Consider the following 23,144-nt stretch of genomic DNA (forward strand, 5'->3'; position numbering starts at 1 on the left):
TGAAATCTAGACTGGTTGACGCCCAGAGGAAATATTTAAGCCCGTTAGATAAGCGGCGAGTCAGCCAGTTGGCCCTAGACGGTTGAGGTGGATCTGGTGGTGAGAGGATGACACAGTTTGTTATATTTTGATGTGACTTTTGGATTTGTTTACTTATGCGTGTCTTTTTGGTTTGATTCACTACACTTTTATGCTACTACGTGTTGTTTAAGTGTTGCTATGAGTGTATTTGTAAGTATTGGTACAGAGGTGATAGGTGTGGCACAGGTACAGAATGATAGTTTCGCTTAATGCCGTCACAGCTAAAGCTATGATTGATATCGATTTAGCTGATTCGTTAACCCCGAGGGATGGAGGAGATTAACCTCGACAGCTTTAAAGAGTCTCACCCCGACAGATGGAGGAGCCTCACCCCGACAGATGGAAGAGCCTCCCTCGGGCATAATGCACATAACGAGGGGCTAAATTTAGTCCCCTCTGATGTTGACCCACGATGTGAAGATGGTGGTGATTGGAGGGAAGAGGGAACATTGTGAAGGGAGGGAAGGAGGGAGGGAAAGGTGAGAGGGGGGAAAGGAAAGAGAGAAATGGTGAGAGGATGAAAGAGGGACATTCTGAAGGGCAGGAAGGAGGGAAGGGAGGGAAGGAGAGAAGAAGGGAGGGAAGGAGGAAGGGGCATGTTAAGGAAAAATGAGGGACATTATGTGGGAAGAGAGAGAGGGAAGGTGAGGGGGGGTAACCACCTAGCTTCCTCCACATCTCAAGACCCTGCACACACACACACACACACACACACACACACACACACACACACACACACACACCTGTAAGCTATCTTCAGTCTGTTATCTTCCTCTGTTCTTGTTTTTTTCCTCTCTTCCCCTTTCTCACCTGTCAAAAATGAGAGAGAGAGAGAGAGGGGGGGGATGTCTCTCTTGGGAAATGATGGAGGGGAGGGGAGGGGAGGAGAGAGGAGTTTACCAGATATGACTTGAGGGGAGAGGTAAGAGGTGGTGTTGGGGTGTCACATGGGGGAGAAAGGGGAAGCTGGATGGCAGAGGGGAGGAGATGTGGTAGGTTGGGGGTGTGGGGAGGTTAAGAAGGGGAGGAACCTGATGGGTATATAGATCTATTGGAACTTGGGGAGAAAAGTAGTATTTGATCTAACCGAGTGATGGTGGTGGTAGTTGTTGTGATGATGGTGATGGTAGTTGTTGTGGTGATGGTGATGATGGTGACTATAGGGACGATAGTGATGGTAATGGGTGAGGGTTGTATAATGTGAAGCAGCAGCAGGACAAGATAAAATCGACCTTGTTGTGTGTGTGTGTGTGTGTGTGTGTGTGTGAGACGCTGCCACATGACACATCTGTTGCAACAGTTCAGAGAGAGGGAATGGCAGTGAACGAAGGATAAAAAGCTTGTGTTTACTCCCTAAGTCCAGTTAAAGTTTACATCTTGATGGAGAAGGATATGGGAGAGTGAAAAACAGGTGTGAATTTAACAACCAGGAAATCGTGTGTTGGGGGTGTGGTGTAGGGATGTGTGGTGTGTAGGGATGTGTGGTGTAGGGATGTGTGGTGTAGGGGTGTGTGGTGTGTGGGGGAAAGGGGAGACACCATAACACCCATTTGTTACACCAATTAGAAAACGATTGACAGCTAATAAAGGAGGAGACAAGGAGAGACTCAACTATACCGGAGAAAAACTACCCCAGCCGCGTGTGGAAACTGAGGTATAGAATTATTGAGCTTTGTGGATGTATTTCTCGTCTACCATCAAGGACACCCGCTCTCCCTCCCCTCTCGTCTCTCCTTCTTCTCTTCCCTTCTCCTCTCTCTCCCCTCCTCCCTCCTCCTCTTCTCTCCCCTCCTCCCTCCCTCTCTCTCCTCCTCGCTTTCTGGAGACGGGGATAAGAGGGAGGTAAGGTCAAACGGACTCAGGGGCGGCGTGTCGAGCTGAAGATAGACGCTGTTATAAATACGATACTCTTGAAGGTCGGGAGGACATATCAGAATTGTGTATCACTTACTGTTTGTGTCTGTAGGAACCACCTGAAGTTTACCACCCCCCAGTTTAAACACCCTAATGCTAAGCTAACCTGACTTAATGCCAATCGAACCTAACCTGACTTAACGCTAACCTAACCTAATATTAACCTAACGCTAACCTGGCTTAACGCTAACCTAACCTAACACTAACCTGACTTAACGCCAACCTAACCTAACACTAACCTGACTTAACGCTAACCTAACCTAATACTAACCTAACGCTAACCTGACTTAACGCTAACCTAACGCTAACCTGACTTAACGCTAACCTAACCTAACGCTAACCTGACTTAACGCTAACCTAACCTAACCTGACCTAATACTAACCTAACCCCCTTCCAGGTAGCATTAGGGTGTTGAATCATCAGGTGAAATAATCTAAGGGAATAATCTCCAGGTTATTTGTCTGAAGAAGCTGATTACAAACATACGAGTGTTTGGAGGGGTCCCAGAGAGCCTCACTGAGCGACGACACTGTGCTCAAGGAAGGCGCCAACTCACCCTGATCTTACCTTGACCTTCTGCTTGTTGGTCCAGGAAACACGGCAGCTGTAGAGGTCGTGAGGGTGAATGCACAGTTTCTAGTGAATGTGTTTATGAGACCTATGGACAGTGTAGCACTTTCTATACTCGTGTTTTATTCTGTTGATATACTATGACCTGGTGACCTTTATCTGACCTGTAGTAACTTGGAAACATGAATGGGTACCAAATTATACTGTTGGGAAAGTGAAGGCAGTCAAGTACAGTGCAGGTGCTGTAGCCACATGATCCCTAACGGGCTGTCGCGTCGTCATGTTTATGGGACACAGATTCTCAGCTGGAGACACACAGGCGGCAGTGACTGATCACCAGCTGTTGTGACTCATAAATTATTATTATCATTCATTTTTAGGACAGTGATGCACCTCCCTTGTTGACAGTGAGAGAGAACAACAAGCTGACTGTCAACACATCATGTAAACAAGCGAAAAAAATCCATGCTAATTACAAGTCAGATTCATAGAGGTCTTTTACATTAATATTTTCTATTAATTCGGGGGGGGGGGAGTCAGGGGGGTTAAGGAGGAGGGGTAAGGGAAGGATGAAGGGGAAAGGGGGAGCGTAGATAGGGGTAGGGGAAGGGTCAAGTGGAGGTAGGGAAAGGAGGAGAAAGAGGAGAATGAGGAAGAGGAGAATGAGGAGGAGGAGGAGTGGAAGGTTAAGTCTCTGTGAAATTTATCTTTAGGACCTATTAATTCCATTGTTTACGGGTTGCAGAAGGCCTTGAGAGAGGATCCCACCGCTGCCACCAGTGTATGACGTAAACTCCTCGAACGGAACACTAACTCAGCAATCATGTGCCATTTTTTTTTTTATATTTCCTACAATTATTTTCAGCACTGGAGAAGAAAATTAAGCTATTATAACGAGCCATGGCGGAAGTGGAGTATTATATTCTGTGGAATTTGACGTGTACTTGTGTAGGTGGTAATTCTTCTGGTCCCGGAGTTTGAAGTTAATCTTTTTCTTGTAATTACCGAAACCACAAATATCCACTGCTGTTTTAATAGTGATGCTGGCTGGTTGACTGACTATGTGGCTGGGTGACTGGGTGGCTGGTTGACTGACTGAACTGACTGACTGACTGACTGAGAGGCATGTAGACAATGTGAAACAGGTAGTGTTAGTGTTATAATCAACTGAACCAACTCACCTTGTTGACCTCAGCTCTGTTGGAGGAGTAACAGAGATAATATCAACAGGAAGAGACACATCACAGCTCCCGTTTCTTGGAAGGGTGGGGGGTGGGGGGATACTTGGTTTATTTTCACAGGTTACCAACGCCTGAATTAATACCCTCCTCTGTGCTTAACTCTCACACGAAACCAGTGACTTTATCTATTTAACTTTCACATTCAACCAGAACCAAAACAAAGATCTATCTATACTTGACCCTCACACACACACACCCAATTTAATTTTCACACGGAACTAGCACCAAAACAACTTACTCCATCTCAAATTTCACATAGAACCAGGACCAAAACAAAGGCCTCGCTGTACTTAACACTCACACAAACGAGAACCAAAACAAGAGGCTTTATCTATCTAAATTTCACATGGAACCATCATCAAAATATTTACATCTCTCTATATAACTTTCACACTGAACCAGAACGAATACAAGTATCTCACCAAATTTCACACGTAATCAACAACCAAAAATATCAAGCCATCTTTACTCAAGCTTTACATGAATCCAGCACCATAACAACTTTGAAAGGGAACCAGTCCTAAAAAATATTTCTTTCCCCACTACCTACCCCTACCTCAAACCCATTCCCCCTCCCCATCACCGATCCCCCTCACCCTTCTCCTCCCCCTCCACCTTAACTCCCGTCCTCTTCCCTCATCCATCCATCCCCTCCCCATCACCCATCCCCTTCTACCTTTCCCCCTTCCCATCACCCATCCCCTCCTTCTCCCCCTTCCCCATCACCCATCCCCTTCCACCTTTCCCTCTTCCCCTTCCGCCCTGCAGTAACACTAACACCAAGAACATTTTGGTGTAATATTTATAAACATTTGACATTTATCTGTTGGGACGAATTTTTACTCAGTATTTTTTCTATTTCTGTTGATGACGCTGTACGTAAATGGCACTAGAATGGTCCTGTAATGGCAAAGGGAAAGGTGGCCATGTGGGAGAGGTGAGAGTGGCCATGTGGGAGGGGTGAGGATAACCATGTGAGAGGGGGGAGAGTGGCCATATGGGAGGGGTGAAGGTGGTCATGTTGTGGGAGGGGTGCAGGTGGCCATGTTGTGGGAGGGGTAAAGGTGGCCATGTGGGAGAGGTGAAGGTGGCCATGTTGTGGGAGGGTTGAAAGTGGCCACGTGAGAGAGGTGAATGTGGCAATGTTGTGGAAGGGGTAAAGGTGGCCATGTGGGAGAGGTGAAGGTGGCCTTTTATCTGTCGTAGCTTCAGGTAACATCATCTTGGCCTTCGTGAGATAACTTCCCTCCCCTATCCCCTTCTTTAAAACCTTCCCTCCCTCTCCCCTCTCTTAAAACCTTCCCTCCCTTCCCTTCCCTCTCCAAAAAATCCTTCCCTCGCTCCTTCTCTCTCCAACAGCTCTTTCCTTCTCTCCTTCGCTTACCAACACCTTCCTCCCCCTCTCCAACACCTCCCTCCCTCCCTCAAATCCTTCTAGAGACGACCTCACTCCTGAAGGCGACGCCCCCCCGTGTGTCCAAGAATCAATAAGGTGTGCAGAGATGAGGGCATACACGGGGCGAGTCTCAGCCTTCCTGACGATGGTCGCTGAGGTAGGTGCTCCCTGTTGCCAGCAGATAGAGGTAGAGGCGTGACTCACTTCCCTCCCTACCTCCCTCGCACCCTCCTTCCCTCCCTTCCTTCCCCTTCCCTTCCTTCTTCCCTACCTACCCCCTTTCCTGCCTACCCCTCCCTCCCTTCCCGCCTCCTTCCCTCCCTCCCTTCCCGCCTCCTTCCCTCCCTCCTTCCCTGCTCCCCTCACCTCCCTCCTTCTTCCTTCTACTAGGTCCTGTGGAGGAAAGGAGAAGGAAGAGAATGACAGGATACCAGTAGGAGTTGTAGTGTCTGCGGGGGGCCGGGGGGGAGGTCGTTGGGTTTGTTAGGTTGGGTCACGTGATCTTGGTTAGGCTAGGTCAAGGTCACGTAATTAAGTCAGGGTAGATAGGTCACGTGAGCTGAGTAGACAACACGCTATGACTGTGATTTAATGTTGTTTTTAGGTAACCCTGCTACCCTGCCACCCTGCCACCCTTCCACCTTTCCCTGCTACCCTGCCATCTAATTAGTCTTTCACCCTGCCATCCTTCCATCCATCCACCCTGCCATCTAACTAGTCTTTCATCCTGCCATCCATCCACCCTTCTACCCACACACCCACCCACCCACCCACCCAGTCATATGTCACATAACACCGATATAGTTCTACAGTACATTATCACCTACAGTAAGTCAATACCTGCTCTGGGCTACATAATTTATAGAGGTAACTCAGCCCTTCACCTGTCCATTAGCCTACACCTGTTATGACCCAGGTGACTCACTCTCTCTATCACACATGTTCACTTTGATACACCTGTCCTGAGCTGGAGTGAGTCATTCGATTTTCTCTCTCTCTCTCTCTCTCTCTCTCTCTCTCTCTCTCTCTCTCTCTTCTATTTTCTTGCCTTAAGCCTTGTGTAAAGATTTGTTTGTGTGTTCAGGTATGTGTGTGTGTATGTGTGTGTGTATGTATGTGTGTGTGTGTGTGGTAGCCCCCAGGTGTATGTAAACACAGATAGCACACACCTGAGGTTACCTGCTCTGACGTAAACAGTGAATCATTGGCGAGAGAGGGGGAGGAGGGAGGAGGGAGGAGGGGGGGTAGAAGGGGAAGAGAAGGAGGATAGGAGAGGGTGAAGAGGAGAGGGATTACGTTCTTTTGTCTCACGTAGTTCCCCTCTCCACCACCTCTCACTATTACTTAAACCCACACCACCATCCCACACCACCATCCCACACACCACCATCCCACACACCTACGCTGAGTCTCCTGTACAAGCTTTGAGTGTCGTCTCCATGGAAACCTGTTTATTATTATCCCATCTGCTGTGACGTCAGAGGAACAGCTGATTGAGAAGACGATGTTGTTTCAGTCCAGGTCATATAATGTTGAAGAAGTTATATATGGACGGGGTAATGTAGAGGCTGGGTCTATGTATGTCTGTGAGAGAGAGAGGGAGAGAGAGAGAGAGAGAGAGAGAGAGAGAGAGAGAGAGTCTGACAAGTTAAAAAAACATCAAATTAAGTTGTGATAACTTTTAGTACGCGTCTGATTAGAAAAAATGAATAGATTCCCTTACCTCTTATGACATTCGGAGGGGATGGGTGGAAAGGGGAGGTGGTTGAACGTAGTATTGGATCTGACAGTACGTTCATTGATGTCACTCCGTTCATTGTGTACACGATCTTGAAGTTCCTTACCTGACCTTACCTGAACTTTCTCTTCCCTTTCCTTCTTCCTCTTCTTCCTCCTCTCACGAGATAACCCTTCTCTTCCTCCTCTCCGTCCTCATTCTGCACCATCTTCTTGTCCTCCTCCTTCTCCCCCTCCTCATCTTGCCTCGCTCGGAACTCTCAAGAGGTGAACTTTGAATCAAGCTTCAGGTTACAGGGAATCACATCTCTTGATCTCTCTCGTTCGGTTTCCTCTTAAGAGTCTCGTAAGATAAAATTGTCTCGTAATTGGTGTTCAAAATGGCGTTAAATTTGCTCTTATATTAACAAAGAGGTTAATGATACTAGAGGGTCACAAGATGGTGGCCATGACGACATCCGGCGGCAAAAACAAAAAAACTGATGAGAAAACATAATAACAACGACAGAAATAAACTAATAACGAATAATAATGAAAAACAAACAAACAATAAACACGTAATAAATAATACTCAGTTTCTGTGCTTAAGTTTTGTCTCTTAACTGGGATCAAGTCGACGTATCTACTGTAGATGAGGAAGAGTCTAAGTGTAAAAATAACGCCATTTTGGATACTATTTGTGTCCATTGAGCTGTCATTACGTCTTTTCATCACCAACGTCGAAATATATTTAAAAAATCCCTTCGAGTGCTTAAAAATGGCATAAATATCTCGGGTTTTTAGTGTTTTTCAATCGGGGTTTGCAATTGCAGTATCAAAAGTTAGAATTCAGCTGTATGTTGCAATGGTAAATCGTGGTACAACAGCTTCCAGGAACAATTACAGCGGTAAATCCTAGAACAATGAACCTCCCAGAGAGCGAGTAATTACCTACCGGGGCTCCACCTTCCCAATGGACAGCTGATGATGTGGTGGCTCATACGTCTGGCAGTGATGGTCATGTTGTCCTAGGGTGGTGGTGCTGCCGGGTATGAGGGAAAAGTTATTGTTCTCTCTCTCTCTCTCTCTCTCCTTTTATCTTATCCACTATTCGCTATTCTTCTGCTCCTCTCCTCTGCTCCCTCCTTCCTTCCCTCCCTCCCTCTCCCTGCCCTCCTTCTACCCTCCCTGCCCTCCTTCTACCCTCCCTGTCTCTCCTTGCCCTCCTTCCATCTCCCTAATTCCTTCCCTCCCTTTTCCTCTTTCCCTTCCCGTCCTTCCTTCCTTTCCCCCTTTCTCTCCTTGTGCTCCCTTCCTCCCTCTCCCTCTTTTCTCCCTCCCTCCCTCCCTCAGGGTCACTCCCCCGGGACCACTAGATAAGGTCACCTCCATCACTGGCGTCTCCATCCCAATTACTGTCAAAGGTCAACACACGAGTCACCCTGTCTGAACTCTCTCTCTCTCTCTCTTATCTTCTAGTAGTAGTTGTTGTTATTGTAGTAGTAGTAGTCGTAGAAGTAGTAGTATGCCAATGCTCTAAGGTACGGTAGGACAGTAGAAGGTTTGCCCTCCCAATGCTTGTGTGGCGGCTCTTCCTATGACGTCGCTCACGCCATGGTGTGCAAGAAAGGGGGCTTCATATGCATGAGGCATGACGAAGTAAGGGATCTCACAGCAAATATGTTGAAGGAAATATGTCATGATGTCAGGGTAGAACCGACCCTCCTTCCCTTGGACGGTGAGAATTTCCAACATAGGACTTCAAACACATCCAACGAAGCCCGTGTTGACGTCAGTGCTCGAGGATTCTGGACGCGGGGACAGCGAGCCTTCTTCAACATCAGAAATGTTTATCCCATGGCCGCATGTCACCATAACTTAGCTCTCGATGCTGCACACAGGAGGAACGAGAACGACAAGATAAGGGCATACAGGTAGAGAATTCAGAACGTTGATCAAGGCAGCTTCACTCCTCTAGTGTTCACAACCTCTGGTGGGATGGGACCAAGTGCAAGATGCTTCTAGGCTAGACTCGCGGAGGTGATCTCCGAACAGAAGCAGCAGCCCAGAAGATATGTTACAGCCTGGATGAGATGTCGACTGTCCTTCTCTCTCCTTCGGTCGGCTTTGCTCTGCCTCAGAGGAACGAGAGCATCGGTCCCTAGGCTGACAACTGCTGCAGATATCGACTATGAGGCAACAGTCACTGAATGCCGCATAGATCTGCAGCTCAACTAACTAAACACAGATATGATAGCTACTTATGTATTAGGATATTTAATATTAAGGTAATTAAATGGCGGCGAAGGTGTGGCTATTGGGGGAGGCTGGAGGCCACGTAAAAAAAAAGTAGTAGTTAAGATAAGCACACACACACACACACACACACACACCAGGTGGGGAGGAGATATGTCTACCTGACCCCGGAATACCTGCCATTAATTATTGAATACCTGGGAGCTGGGGTCTTCAAGGTGATAGATACAGTGATAGATATAATAGTTCCTCTCTGGTTCTTGGTTGTATTTTGGTTAGGTTTGGTTTGGTTAAGTTTGGTTTGGTTAGGTTTGGTTTCCCTACCACCATCTACCACTATCCAACCACTATCATCATCATCATCATTTCCTACCAACACCCACCTACCACTATTCCCTATCACCATCACCACCTACCACTATCCCCAACCATCCCCACCACATACTATCATACTACTACTATCACCACCACCTACCACTATCCCCAACCATCCCCACCACCTACTACCATACTACCACTATCACCACCACCAACTACTATCCCCTACCACCACCACCAACTACTATCCCCTACCACCACCACCACCACCACACACTGGGAGTCACTCGGCCCAATGTATAATATTTAAACACCTGAAGACCTAATTAACTCTCCGCCAGGTAGATCTCACCTTGACGCCAGTAGTGACGTCACCTTCCGCTTTGTTGACATGTCGGCAATTTTTAAATCCTCATCGACGTGAAGAATCATTGAGACGAAATGCCACCTTGTGTGTGTGTGTGTGTGTGTGTGTGTGTGTGTGTTCACTCTCATCACTACCACCTGTCTGTTCTTAATTACAAAACGTTCTGTAATACCTGTAACCTGTAGTATATTTTGTAATAACTCTTCACTACCTGTAATATCGAACCAGCGACCTTTAGGACTGAAGAGGAGTATTGTATCCCACTCACCCACTGCACCACGCCCACACACTGCACCACACCCGCACACTGACCACGCCCACTTACCTGGAAGATATCTCACTGGGGTACTGGCCGGTTATCAGCTATTTTCCTAATGTAGTCTCTCTCTCTCTCTCTCTCTCTCTCTCTCAGGTAGCACAGGTGAGCCGGAAGGTAGAGCCGGATTCACGGAGTCAGTCTGTCTGGCTGTTTTTTTAAGGCCAAGCGTCACTGACCAGATTCCTTATCCAGCTTGTACTCGGAGTGTGACGGGGAGGGCTGGTAGTGTGACGGGGAGGGCTGGTAGTGTGACGGGAGGACTGCTAGTGACAGAGGATGGTATGTGACGGGATGGTAGTGTGACAGGGAGGCTGGTAGTGTGACGGGGAGGATGGTGGTGTGGGGAGGCTGGTAGTGTGACGGGAGGGCTGGTGGTGTGACGGGAGGCTGGGTGTGACGTGTAGTGTGACAGGAGGGCTGTTGGTGTGACAGGAGGCTGGTAGTGTGACAGGGGGCTGAGCTGACGGGGAGGGCTGGTAGTGTGACGGGAGGGCTGGTAGTGTGACGGGGAGGGCTGGTAGTGTGACGGGGAGGGCTGGTAGTGTGACGGGGAGGGCTGGTAGTGTGACGGGGAGGGCTGTATTGAATCTATGTTAAGTAAAGATACGTTATTTTCCATTGTATTCTATAAGTAACATCAAGTCTTGTCAGGAAGCGTCGGAATCCATCTTGTAAACAAATGCCGATCGTCTGTACCGTATTTAATCCTCTATAAACGTCGTGATCCCGTAAGAAACAAGGAGGAAAGAGATTTTCTATGGCCACCAGACACGATCAACCCAGATTCCTCCTCGGTTTTGTGTTTACCTTCTACGAGTTCTTATAGGTTCGTATGTTTTATTTAACCCCGTTTTTTGGACATAAAACACACACAGCTTAATTATCAAAGCTTAATTCGCTAAGCTTTCCGTTATAACTGTTGATGTGACTGTGAGAACGTTTAGCTAACTGTTTCACTTCAGCTGTCAACAAGAACGAGGGGATATGATGCGTTCTTGTATCCGCAGGGAAGCCAGAACGGATTATCTCACGAGCGTATGAGAATCTAGAGGCGCATTTTTGTTACAGGAGTTTGTGTAATATCCGGAGGCTGTAACGACGTGGAGGAAAACCCCAATGACGATACAGAATATCCTGTATCTTGTCCCGGGAGGCGGTAAGATATACTTTTGTAGAGTTACTGATTTTTTTTTTGTACCGGAGATGCTGTGGGTGTTGACGTCATATTGGTTACAGTTATTTGTGTATCTAGATTAAGGTACAGTCTTTGTTATATAGGTACTGTTGTTACTGTAGGGAGTTACTGTACCTCTGTATTTCTTTGTGTTAATAAACTCTCTGTTTATTTCTACAGCTACACACCTACTACACATACATATACACCTACATCCACACACACACACACACACCCACACGCACACAACACCTCCACAAGAAAACAGTAACAGTCGTGACCTCAAATAACCAAATTGACGTCAAAAGAACAAAAATATTGTAGAGAGGGGTGGGGGGGTGGGGGTTGGGTGGGGTTGGGGGGGGTTTCCTATGACGTCATGTCCCAGTGTAAACAAAGAACAGCTGATTGATTGACCTACCCATACACGTCAACTTATAAGCCGTCATGAATATAAATAATTCACCCATTTCCTGCCCTTTATATAGAGGTTCCTTTATAGTCTCTGTGTTATATGAGGGAGGGAAATGTTTTAGTTGTTATTTAATACCAAGATAGGATATATAGTGAGAACCTCGATATAGCGGATTTCTCTATCTATATAATCCGTCAGATGGGGGTGAAGCTCCATTAATATATAGCATAGAATAACGCCATTAAAGTGGTGCATTTTAAAGGCTTCCATCTCAGGTATTAAATGAAACCCTTCCCTTCCCCCCTCCCCCTTCTCCTTTCCCCTCCCTTAGACACAGGTGGGTGACCTTGACCCTTGAACCGGACACCCAGGTAACCCCCATTAAGGCTTGTGCTGAGACTATTACCTACCTGTGTGAGGCTTCCGGCTTAAACAAAGGAAGTGAAACCTCTCCCTTGTCTCAGTCTCTACTTAGATCTACTTAATTACCTCACTTATCTACCTGTCTTCTCTACTTAAATCAACTTAATTACTTAATAACTTATGAACTTACCTCACCTTTCAGCGTTCACTTAACTTCAATAATTCGTCTCTACTTTTCTACTTATTTTTTCCCATATTAAATTATTCAAGTTTTTATTTTATTTATTTTTTCATTTCCCGGGATTTTTTTTTTTGCTTCCGATTTTTTATTTTTTCTAGATTTTTTTTAATTTGTTTTTTATTTGTAATTTTTTTTAATAATTTTGATTTTTTTTTCATTATATAATTTTTTTAAATCCTGTTTTTGTTCAACTGTTCAAGATTTTTGTTCAATATTTTTATTTTTTTCCTGTCTATACAACTTTTCACATTAAGGCGTATAAAGGTATGTATGTATGTATGTATGTATGTATGTATGTATGTATAATAGGCTCACATATATATCACTGGGGGTTACAAAAAGTCATTATCATCATCATTATTTTTATTATTTTTATAAACAGCAAAAGACGCTTCCATGATAATGCCGTCAGGGGCAGCTAAAGCCGCCCTTACCAGCTAAAGCCGCCCTTACCAGCTATAAGGTGTATCTACCCTTAAGGTGTATCTACCCTTAAGGTGTATCTACCCTTAAGGTGTATCTACCCTTTAAAGCTAGATGTACCCTTAGCTGGAGACCCTTATTTTAGGGACATCTGCCCCCTGGACCAAAATATTAGGTCTTAAGTAACCATTAGCGCCCTTTAAAACCGTAAGCCAAGACCTGAAAGTTTACAAGCCTTGATAATTAAAATCATTTTTGCAAGATTCAACAGTCCTGCCATAAGCAACTCTCATGCATTATGTCATAGAGCTTGCAATTTACTTAGATAGAATTGATAAAATCTATCAGACTCTTGCAATGTGTGACAAGGTTTCAAGATTACCTTTCAACGTGTCTTAAATCTGATAGAAAAACTCACAACTGAGGTCAAGTGACTCACAAACACTCACAAACTCACGGGGTTATGAGCCAGTCTCACAAGGGGGCGACTCACAAACATATGTCACTGAACAATAAATCTTCAATATTAAAACAACCCGGAAATAAACCAAAAAAACGGGTTTAAGTGTTTTTTTTTGTAGTATTTGTTGTCGTTTTTACAATGTTTTATGGTTTATTTACGTTCTGTCGTATAGCAAGGGATTTATTGATTGTATTGTAGATCAGGACAAGTTATCTGATGGGTAGTACTGGAATGATGGGAACCAGATCACTTTAATCAACTCAAACAACACGAATTGATGTGTTCTGATTTCCATATAACACTCAGAGAAACTAACATACTGTAATCTGATCTCCCTACGTAAGTTAAGAGACTAGATCTTACAATCAGATCATCTTACAGCATTTTGCACTGATTGGTACACCATATATCCCCAGACACAAATAAGATATCTTACAATCAGATCATCATGTATTCTGATTGGTACACAAAATTCACTGACTTCACATCCTGTATTCTGATTGGTACACAAAATTCACTGACTTCACATCCAGTATTCTGATTGGTACACAAAATTCACTGACTTCACATCCTGTATTCTGATTGGTACACAAAATACAATGACTTCATACCTTGTACATTCAGATCTTTATACATATTCAGAAACACGTATTTCACAACTGTTGACCTTTAAACACGTCATTCTAATCATCCTTGACAGAGCTGATAAATAAACACACCGACCAGTCCTAGGAGATCAGAATAAAGGCCTGTGATTGGTCAAGATCTTAACTACAGCACATCTTTTAGGGGGGGGGGGTGGACAAGTGGTTTATGGTTACAAGTATTAATTTCCCCTGTGGTGTGGGTGGTGGGTGGTGGGAGACGGGGAAGGAGGTGTGGGTGGTGGGGTGGTGGGAGACGGGGAAGGAGGTGTGGGTGGTGGGGTGGTGGGTGGGCAGAGGGTGGGTCCAAAGAAGCACTGCAAGGAGTTAGTTGGTTGGGTTGTCAGGTAGGCAGGTGGGTAGAGAGAGACAGGGAGAGTAAGGGATGTAACCCACACCCATTAGAGGCCAAGCTATAATAGGTCTTAAACGGTCTTACTCTGACGGCTAGCTTTAGATAACACAACATGGAAGATTAGCCTCTGCTGTGGTATTTCAAGGAGGGAAGGATCTAACCTCCTTAAACTATACAACTTTTCATCCAAAAATATAAAAATCTTACATGAATAAAACATTTTACTGAGGATTATAAATATCGATTACATCAAGAACAAAACATCTACAGTTATTATACATATATATACAGAGTGTTCCATAAATTATTCCCCTAAAAACCAATATACTCTCATGACTTAATCAGGTTAATCATTTATGGACACCCTGTATATCTTTGTCTATACGTTTAATAACATATATATATATAATTAGTATAGAAGAATAATAGCATTTAATAAACTTATATGAGAATTAATTAGGGTTTCTTAATGTTAATGAACAGATCGCCTTTATTAGAAGCTGGTAGATGGCTTAAAGTGGCCTATCAGAAGTGACCTTAAGAAGAATCAATCGTAAATTCTAATTCATTTTTTCTCTACATTACAGAAAGTCCAAATCTTTTCACTAGCGACACCCAAAGTTACAATAATGGGTATTAATTATATTTTCTGTATTTTTTATTTGATTTAAAACTACAGAAAATTCAGAAAAAAAGATATTCTCTTGTATTTCTGTTCTGTAACTGTTCTTTCTGTTGGGTGGAAGCATGAACAGAAATAGCCTCTGAGTATGGGAACACTTGCTGGGTACACAGACTCAAGCCACATTATTTATCATCGTATTGTTTCTATACTAAAGTAAATATTGTTGGTCAGATGAGTCCCCAATTCTAATAGGTAATAGTTCTATAGGTACCCAGTCTTAATGGGTACCTATTAGGATTTGTCCCCTATTGAAATTGGACAACAATCTTAATGGTTTCAAATTGGGGCCCATTAGAACTGGGCCCCATTAGAACTGAACCACAATCTTGATGGTTTCATATAAGGGCCCCATTAGGACTAGGGCCCCATTAGGACTAGGGCCCCATTAGGACTAGGGCCCCATCTGACCAATAGCCCCCAAGTCAAGAGCAAACAAATCCTCACCACAACAACAACCACACAAGACTGACACACTGGTACCGAACTGTGAGGGCAACAACCACACAAGACTGACACACTGGTACCGAACTGTGAGGGTAACAACCACGCAAGACTGACACACTGATACCGAACTGTGAGGGCAACAACCACACAAGACTGACACACTGATACCGAACTGTGAGGGTAACAACCACACAAGACTGACACACTGGTACCGAACTGTGAGGGCAACAACCACACAAGACTGACACACTGATACCGAACTGTGGGCAACATACACACAAGACTGACACACTGCATACCGACTGTGAGGGCAACATACACACAAGACTGACACACTGATACCGAACTGTGAGGACAACAAACACACAAGACGACACACTGGTACCGAGCTGTGGGGACAACAAGCTTACTAAGACTGACACCGCAATTTGCCGAGCAATGAGACTAGCTCTTTCCACACAAGACTGACACACTGGTGCCGAACTGTTGAGGACAACAAACACACAAGTTGACACACTGGTGCCGAACTGTGGGACAACAAACACACAAGACTGACACACTGATTTTGCCGAACACAATGAGGACAACAAGCACTAAGACTGACACACTGGTACCGGCTGTGAGGGGCAGCAACCACCAAAGACTGACACACTGGTGTACCGAACTGTGAACAACAAACACACAAAGACGAGCACACTGATACCAGAGCTGTGGACAACAAACACAAGACTGACACACTGGTACCGAGCTGTGAGGGCAACAACCACACCAAGACTGACACACTGAGGCGCCAGGCATGAGGACAACAACACACAAGACTTGACACTGGTGCGAACTGACAGGGACAATAAACACAAGATTTGACACACACTGGTGCCGAGCTGGCTACAGGGGACAACAACCACGCAAAGAACTGACACACTGTTGCCGAACTGTGAGGGACAACAAACACAAGACTGACACACTGATGCCGAACTGTGAGGGACCAACAAACACATAAAGACGACACACTGGTACCGAGCTGTGAGGGCATAACAGCTTTCCCACGCAAGACCTTGACACACTGGTACCGAACTATTGAGGACAACAACCACACAAGACTGACACACTGGTACCGAACTGTGAGGGCAACAACCACACAAGACTGACACACTGGTACCGAACTGTGAGGGTAACAACCACGCAAGACTGACACACTGATACCGAACTGTGAGGGCAACAACCACACAAGACTGACACACTGATACCGAACTGTGAGGGTAACAACCACACAAGACTGACACACTGGTACCGAACTGTGAGGGCAACAACCACACAAGACTGACACACTGATACCGAACTGTGAGGGCAACATACACACAAGACTGACACACTGATACTGTGAGGTCAACAAACACACAAGACTGACACACTGATACCGAACTGTGAGGGCAACAACCACACAAGACTGACACACTGGTACCGAGCTGTGAGGGCAACAAACACACAAGACTGACACACTGGTACCGAACTGTGAGGGCAACAACCACACAAGACTGACACACTGATACCGAACTGTGAGGGCAACAACCACACAAGACTGACACACTGATACCGAACTGTGAGGGCAACAAACACACAAGACTGACACACTGGTACCGAACTGTGAGGGCATCAAACACACAAGAGCAACTGACCCAGATTGCTTCTTTCTCAATCCCGACTCTCTGGTCTTTGGTATACACAGACAGTCGTTCGAAATGACAATGACACGCTGTTCGAATGACTGACACTTTACATTGATATATACAACGACTATTCGAAGCTGTTCAAGGTCATTTTTATCGTGTGAAGCTTCGAATATGAACACTAGCTGTTCGAAATTTTTAATAAATGTTCGAAATTATCAGATGTTCGTAATTTCAAGACAAAAATTGCTATCTGAATGACATCACTTGTTCGTAGTGACAGATGAACCAATCAAATGTCCATAAATTTCACAACAAGCTTTTTAGTAACATTTCAAACCAATCAAATGTTCGTAAATTATGCCACAAGCCTTTCAGCAAGTTCTTGACCAATCAGATTCGTCACAAATTGTGCAACAAGGTTTTTAATGGCCCTGAGTGGAGAAAAACAACTACCAAGTTAATTTGAAACTAGTTGTATGTTTAGGGATTAAAGTAACACAGTTTAGGGGAAAATACATTAGTTTAGGGAAAAACGAATCCGTTTAGGGGAAAAATTTGTTTTAGGAAACATTAGTTATGTTCACTGTTGTTAGTGTATTTAAAAACAAACATAGTGACTTTATATTTTTCAAACATTTATCCCTTGATGTTTTTGGCTATATTGGCGTAATCTTGGCTATATTGGCACTATCATGGGCTATATTGGCGCTCTTCTTGACAATATTGGTAGAAATACATTTATGACGCTACAATGGTGCTGCTGGACTACAATGGTGCTGTTATTAACTACACTGGAGCGGTTACTGCGAACTACTTTGGAAATACAGCAAAACCTCTATTTAACGAACTTTATAGAGATGAAAGTCCATTATATCGAGGGTCCATTAGACGTGGAAGCTCCATCTAACGAACTATATAAAGATGAAAGTCCATTATATCGAGGGTTCGTTAACTGTAAAAAAAACCCACGATGAAGAGAGAAGTTCCTTATATGGAGGTTTCTATTCTTAGATTAAATTTATTCATAATTAATAAAAAATAAACAATTCTCTTATCATTTATAAATTTGTTTTACCTGATCAAAATTATTTAATTCTTAAGTATTTTCTTTATTAATTATTATTGTTGTTAATTGTTATAAATATTTTAGCATTTTTAATATTTTTTATTTGAGAAAAAAATAGTCTTTTTTCTTCTCAGTTAGGGAATAAAGTGCTATACTTCTTGTGGCATTATAAGCGAAATTTAGTTCATTACCTCTGGTCTTATTAACCTTATATAAATTTCTACTGAGTCGTTCTTAAACTAAATATCTTGTGGCATAATTCACGTGTTATTTATAAACGTTTTAAAGTCCATTGTCAAACGTTTGTTCACCTGTTCAACCTCCACACCAGATGTTCAGATACCGTTCAGTCATATTTAGTTCAGGTATAATAATTTGTTCTTTCTGTTATATATATTTTATTATGTTTCTCTCTATCGTGATATAATTTATGTATAATTGTATTTTTATATCAATTATATTATCATTATTTGTGGTTTAATTTATTCTGTTTTCTCTAAGTTTATTTCTCAGTAATTTTTCAGACTTGGCAACAGTGATTATTTCATTTTTTTCCCAAATATTCAAGTTTAGTTCCCGTAATAGACTGTAATGTGCTGCTAATTACCACAAAGTTGCTCATTAATTACTAAGTCAAGTCGTTACCAAACTCTCAAAATATCTTACATAATAAGTATTGCCAACATGGGCTAGTAAGGTCTCTTTAATATATTATGTTTAACAAAATTACACGGATACATTATCAAGTGTTGCCAACATAAGGTGATACAAAATGTTGCCAATATCTGCTTGCAACATAACTCGTTCTCAGGATCAATAACTCCTGCTATCCTTAGTTGCAGCTGCAGTAAGGATGTCTTTCGTTAAATACTAAATTATTATAATCCTTCTGTGCAACTATAGCCCAAAAAAATAACACAACCAGTTCCAGGCAACACCCAAGTAACATACCAGTGCCAGGCAACACTCAAGTAACATACCAGGGCCAGGCAACACTCAAGTAACATACCAGGGCCAGGCAACACTCAAGTAACATACCAGGGCCAGACAACACTCAAGTAACATACCAGGGCCAGGCAACACTCAAGTAACATACCAGGGCCAGGCAACACTCAAGTAACATACCAGGGCCAGGCAACACTCAAGTAACATACCAGGGCCAGGCAACACTCAAGTAACATACCAGGGCCAGACAACACTCAGTAGCACACCTCCTGTGACTTAGTTCAGCAACACTAATTATTTTACACGATATAAAACTCTCCAAATATCGTCGTCATCTTTTTCCAATAATCTTCAAAAATCTAAGGAGTTTGTATTAATCATCTAAGGCAAAAATGAACCTCGTCTTCATATGTAGCAGTTGACTATATAAGTTGTGTTGGAGTTATTAAATAAAGGTATTTTACTCTACCTGGGCTAAATATGGCGTAACTCCTAAGATTTTTTAATATAGATAAACTTGTCTACTAAAGGTTGTCTACAGTGGTCTTAATTGTTTATTTGCTGTTTCAGAGTCACCTGTAGAGTGGACAGGTGTGGACGACCATTAACAGCAGGTATGTAAACATAAATTGTATATAGGCATTACTAGTATAGAGGGGGTTAGCACTCTCTTCACCCCGACAGGTTTCACCCCATAAGGTTATATAATTAAAATATCGATGTTAATTATGTATCATATTTTGGCATGACTTTATTTATGAAAATGATAAATAAATGCTAAAATGAATGGACATGATTTCTTACATAAAGACCTTCATAGTCTAGTGTAGATTATGACTCACAAACTGTCACGTAACCCAAAGAGGGAAATATATATATATCATGGTAGTACAAAATGTGGCCACGACAGGAAGAGGCTGGTTTACGTTACCTCAACCACATCAAAACACTGCTCCTCAAATACTGTGACCAAAACAACAGAGAAGCCTAAGTATATACAGTAAAAATGAGCTTCATCTCTACATTATTATGTGTTTACATGTAAAAGAAATAAACAGTCTCTGAAGGGCGACTAGCAGCAATATGTTGACATCTTAAGACAGTATTTATTTTTTTATGTTCTTTTTGTGATGATGTAGCGTAATGGGCGATGTTGTTTTGTTTATCAAGCTGGCCGGTCTACTGACTCGCTGCTGCTTAAGTTGTATAAACAAACAGCTGTACGAGAAGGCTACTGGGAGATGATATTTGGAGGCAGACTCTTCCATCCCAACAACATCTTGACTGCCGGGTGGTGGTGTGTGTCACGGTGATCCACACACACACACACGCACACACACACATAAAAGTCTACATTCACGGCCTCTTGTTTGCTTACTTGCTTCCGGAGTCGTCCAGACAGACACACGGACACCATGCGGGAATCAGTTCGCCACACCGTGAGTCAGTTCACACAATCACAATCTTGCGCACAATTTCGTGATGCCAATTTTTTTTTGTTTCTGGTGTCGTACCCACCAGGGGGCCATCACCAGTTGTCTCCCAGACGACGACCTACGGTGCTCTAGCGGAGGACCAAGCGGCGCAGCTCCTCTACTGACGCAGCTACAGCAGGGGCGGGCGAAAACAGCGGCCGAGGCGTCAAGAAAGAGGTGGGAGTCCTACGGGTGGGTGGTGTGACGGCCTCCATGGAGATAAACAACGAGGAAGGAGCTGCGAACATCCCTCACGGGATAAGGGGTGAGATTCAGGCTGGCCTGAGCGTGGCGGAGGTCGGTGGTTAGAGAGGCGGTCTCTTGGGCTCCTCGGCCAGGTTGAGGGAGGGCACGACCAGGGAGAGACTCTTCTTGAGGGTTCCCTTAGTGGCGGGCTGTGGGGAGCCTTCCTCCATGGGTGAGTCATCGTCGTCGTCCTCCACCGAGCTGAGGGTGATGCCTGGGTTTAGTAAGTCGTCCTCGATGCTCATGTCAGAGAGGCGTTCGAGAAGCACCTTCTCGCTGACGAGACCCTTCTTCCTGTAGCCCTTGACGTGTTTGACCTGGCCGTTGACCTGACCAGAGCTAGAGTTGAGTTGGTTCTGTTGGTTCTCCGTCTCGTTAGCCATCACTGTGGACGCTGCTGGTGGTGTCAGTGTGATGGGGTGACGGGAGTCTCCCGACCAAAGTGCAAGGCGGGTGATGAAGTTAGTGATGAGTGGCGACACTCACTGCTGGTTTGTCACTGCGCCCTAACACTGCTCTACTGTCCACTTTCACAAGGCTTGGCTCAGGCAGGAGACCTCGAGGGCCGGGAGAACACGTGTATCCGGTACGAGGTTGTGTGTGTAACTGGGTTGTGAGCGGGACGCGCGGTGTTATATACCAGCGGTGGGCGTCGTGCAGCTGGTGGCTGTGGTTGTAGCTACGGCCGGCGAGTGACTGAAGGCTGCGCGGTGACGCGGGAAGGCAGGTGGCGCTGGGCGGGGGGATCAGGGGGTTGTCCCTCCTTACTGACACGTGCGCAGAGCTGGCGGGCCTGCTGGGTTCCTGCTGGCTGCCTGTTGGGGGGTGGCTGGCGAACTGTTCCTCCCCCGGATTTTGAAGTAGTGGGCGTGTTAGGTGTTGATGAGTGGGCGTAGTTCTCACCGTCACCGTGAACAGTGTCCCGGGGTGGACTGGGAATGGGTCAAGTGGCTGGTCTGGGGTAGGAAGGCGGGTCTGTGGGGGTGGGGGAGTGATGGCGAGGGGGACCTGTGGGGTTGGCTGAGGCTGTGGTGGGGCGCTGCGGCTGTGTCGTGGTACTCGCTGCACACACAGCCGGGAGTTCTGAATTAGGAGAACCCCGCACAGCGCTGCGGCAGAACCTTTCTCTTGAACTTTGGTGCCGCTGCAAGAGTTGTAGGAGCTGACCCTGGGATGGTGAGGCGGCCGGGGCTGAGTGTCACACCTCCCTACTGTGTGACTCTGGCTGTGCTTGCCGCTGTGGTCACGTTGGGCGGCCACGGGCGTGCGGGCGGGTGTGATCTGGTTATTTCTCGTTATGGCAGCAGGTCTGGGCGGTCTTGGGGCTTCCTTACGGCGGTGTCGTGTGCTGAGGTGCTCATCCACCTCTACCAGGTAGCGTCGGGCACGGCGCTCGCTGTCCTCTTTAGGGCAGTGTCTCCAGGTGTGTCGAGCTCTAACACTTAAGCCAGTAATGTGCAGCCCCGCAAGTGAGGGCGCCTCGCTGGCCGCCTGTGTCTCTCTACTTCTCGGGAACCTGGATAGAAGTTTAACACGACGCTGGATCTGCCTGCTGAGATGTGTGACCCGCTGACTCTCTGGGTTATATACCTGACTCTGGGTATCCTTTGAGTCATCTGAGGGACGTGACTCACCGCCAGGGTGTTCCTCAGACGGTGAGGCTTCCTCCCCCTCCTCCCTCCCAGATCTTGAGGAAGCCGCCGTCCCCGCTGCAGCCTCTCGGTCGCCTCCTTCATTGGCCGTCTCGGGTGATGACGCCATTATCATCAACGCCGCCTCATTGGATAGCTTCCCATATGGCGTCACGACCCCGAGGCAGTGTTCGCTCGGCCACTGGTCTGGGAAATGATGACGAGGCCGTGACGTGGTGGGCATGTGGAGGTAGTGACGTCAGTGGGGCAGGGGGGAGAGAGAGCGTCCTCCAGGGTGTGAGAGGGCAGACGAGGTCAGGATGAAGGTGTGTGACGCACTCGGCACCATCACGCACACTTCCTGCGAGACACAAAGCTTATCAGCACCAGACTTCCGCCTTACACTACCACACTCAACTAGGGTGACCTGGGTATAACTAGGGTGACCTGGGCATAACTAGGGTGGTTATGTGTACAAGTTGTGACGTCATAATGTACAGTGAGTCTGGGTAATAATAGAGTACATGTACTCAGATGTGTACTTGTAATTTGCTGTTATTTATACAGTGATGGTGAGAATAAAGTCATCGTACTCAAGGGGTTAAGTCATCGTACTCAAGGGGTTAAATCATCGTACTCAAGGGGTTAAATCATCATACTCAAGTAACTCAAGAGGTTAAATCATCATATTTTGGGGTTAAATCATCATACTCAATTATTCAAAT

The 23,144-nt window shown here is 45.2% G+C and overlaps 1 protein-coding gene across 1 annotated transcript in view; it reads left to right on the forward strand.

Annotated features, from left to right (window-relative positions):
* The window catches only part of LOC121863107, a 33,435-nt gene extending 12,768 nt beyond the window's left edge, over positions 1–20,667 (forward strand). Inside the window, exon 3 of the mRNA XM_042361605.1 lies at positions 20,589–20,667. Within this exon, the coding sequence (XP_042217539.1) occupies positions 20,589–20,667 (79 nt within the window). The remainder of the gene's footprint in view (positions 1–20,588) is intronic.
* Positions 20,668–23,144: the final 2,477 nt, after the last annotated feature.

This window comes from Homarus americanus, unplaced genomic scaffold (genome assembly GCF_018991925.1).
Source record: "Homarus americanus isolate GMGI-L3 unplaced genomic scaffold, GMGI_Hamer_2.0 scaffold54679, whole genome shotgun sequence".
Classification (NCBI taxonomy): domain Eukaryota; kingdom Metazoa; phylum Arthropoda; class Malacostraca; order Decapoda; family Nephropidae; genus Homarus; species Homarus americanus.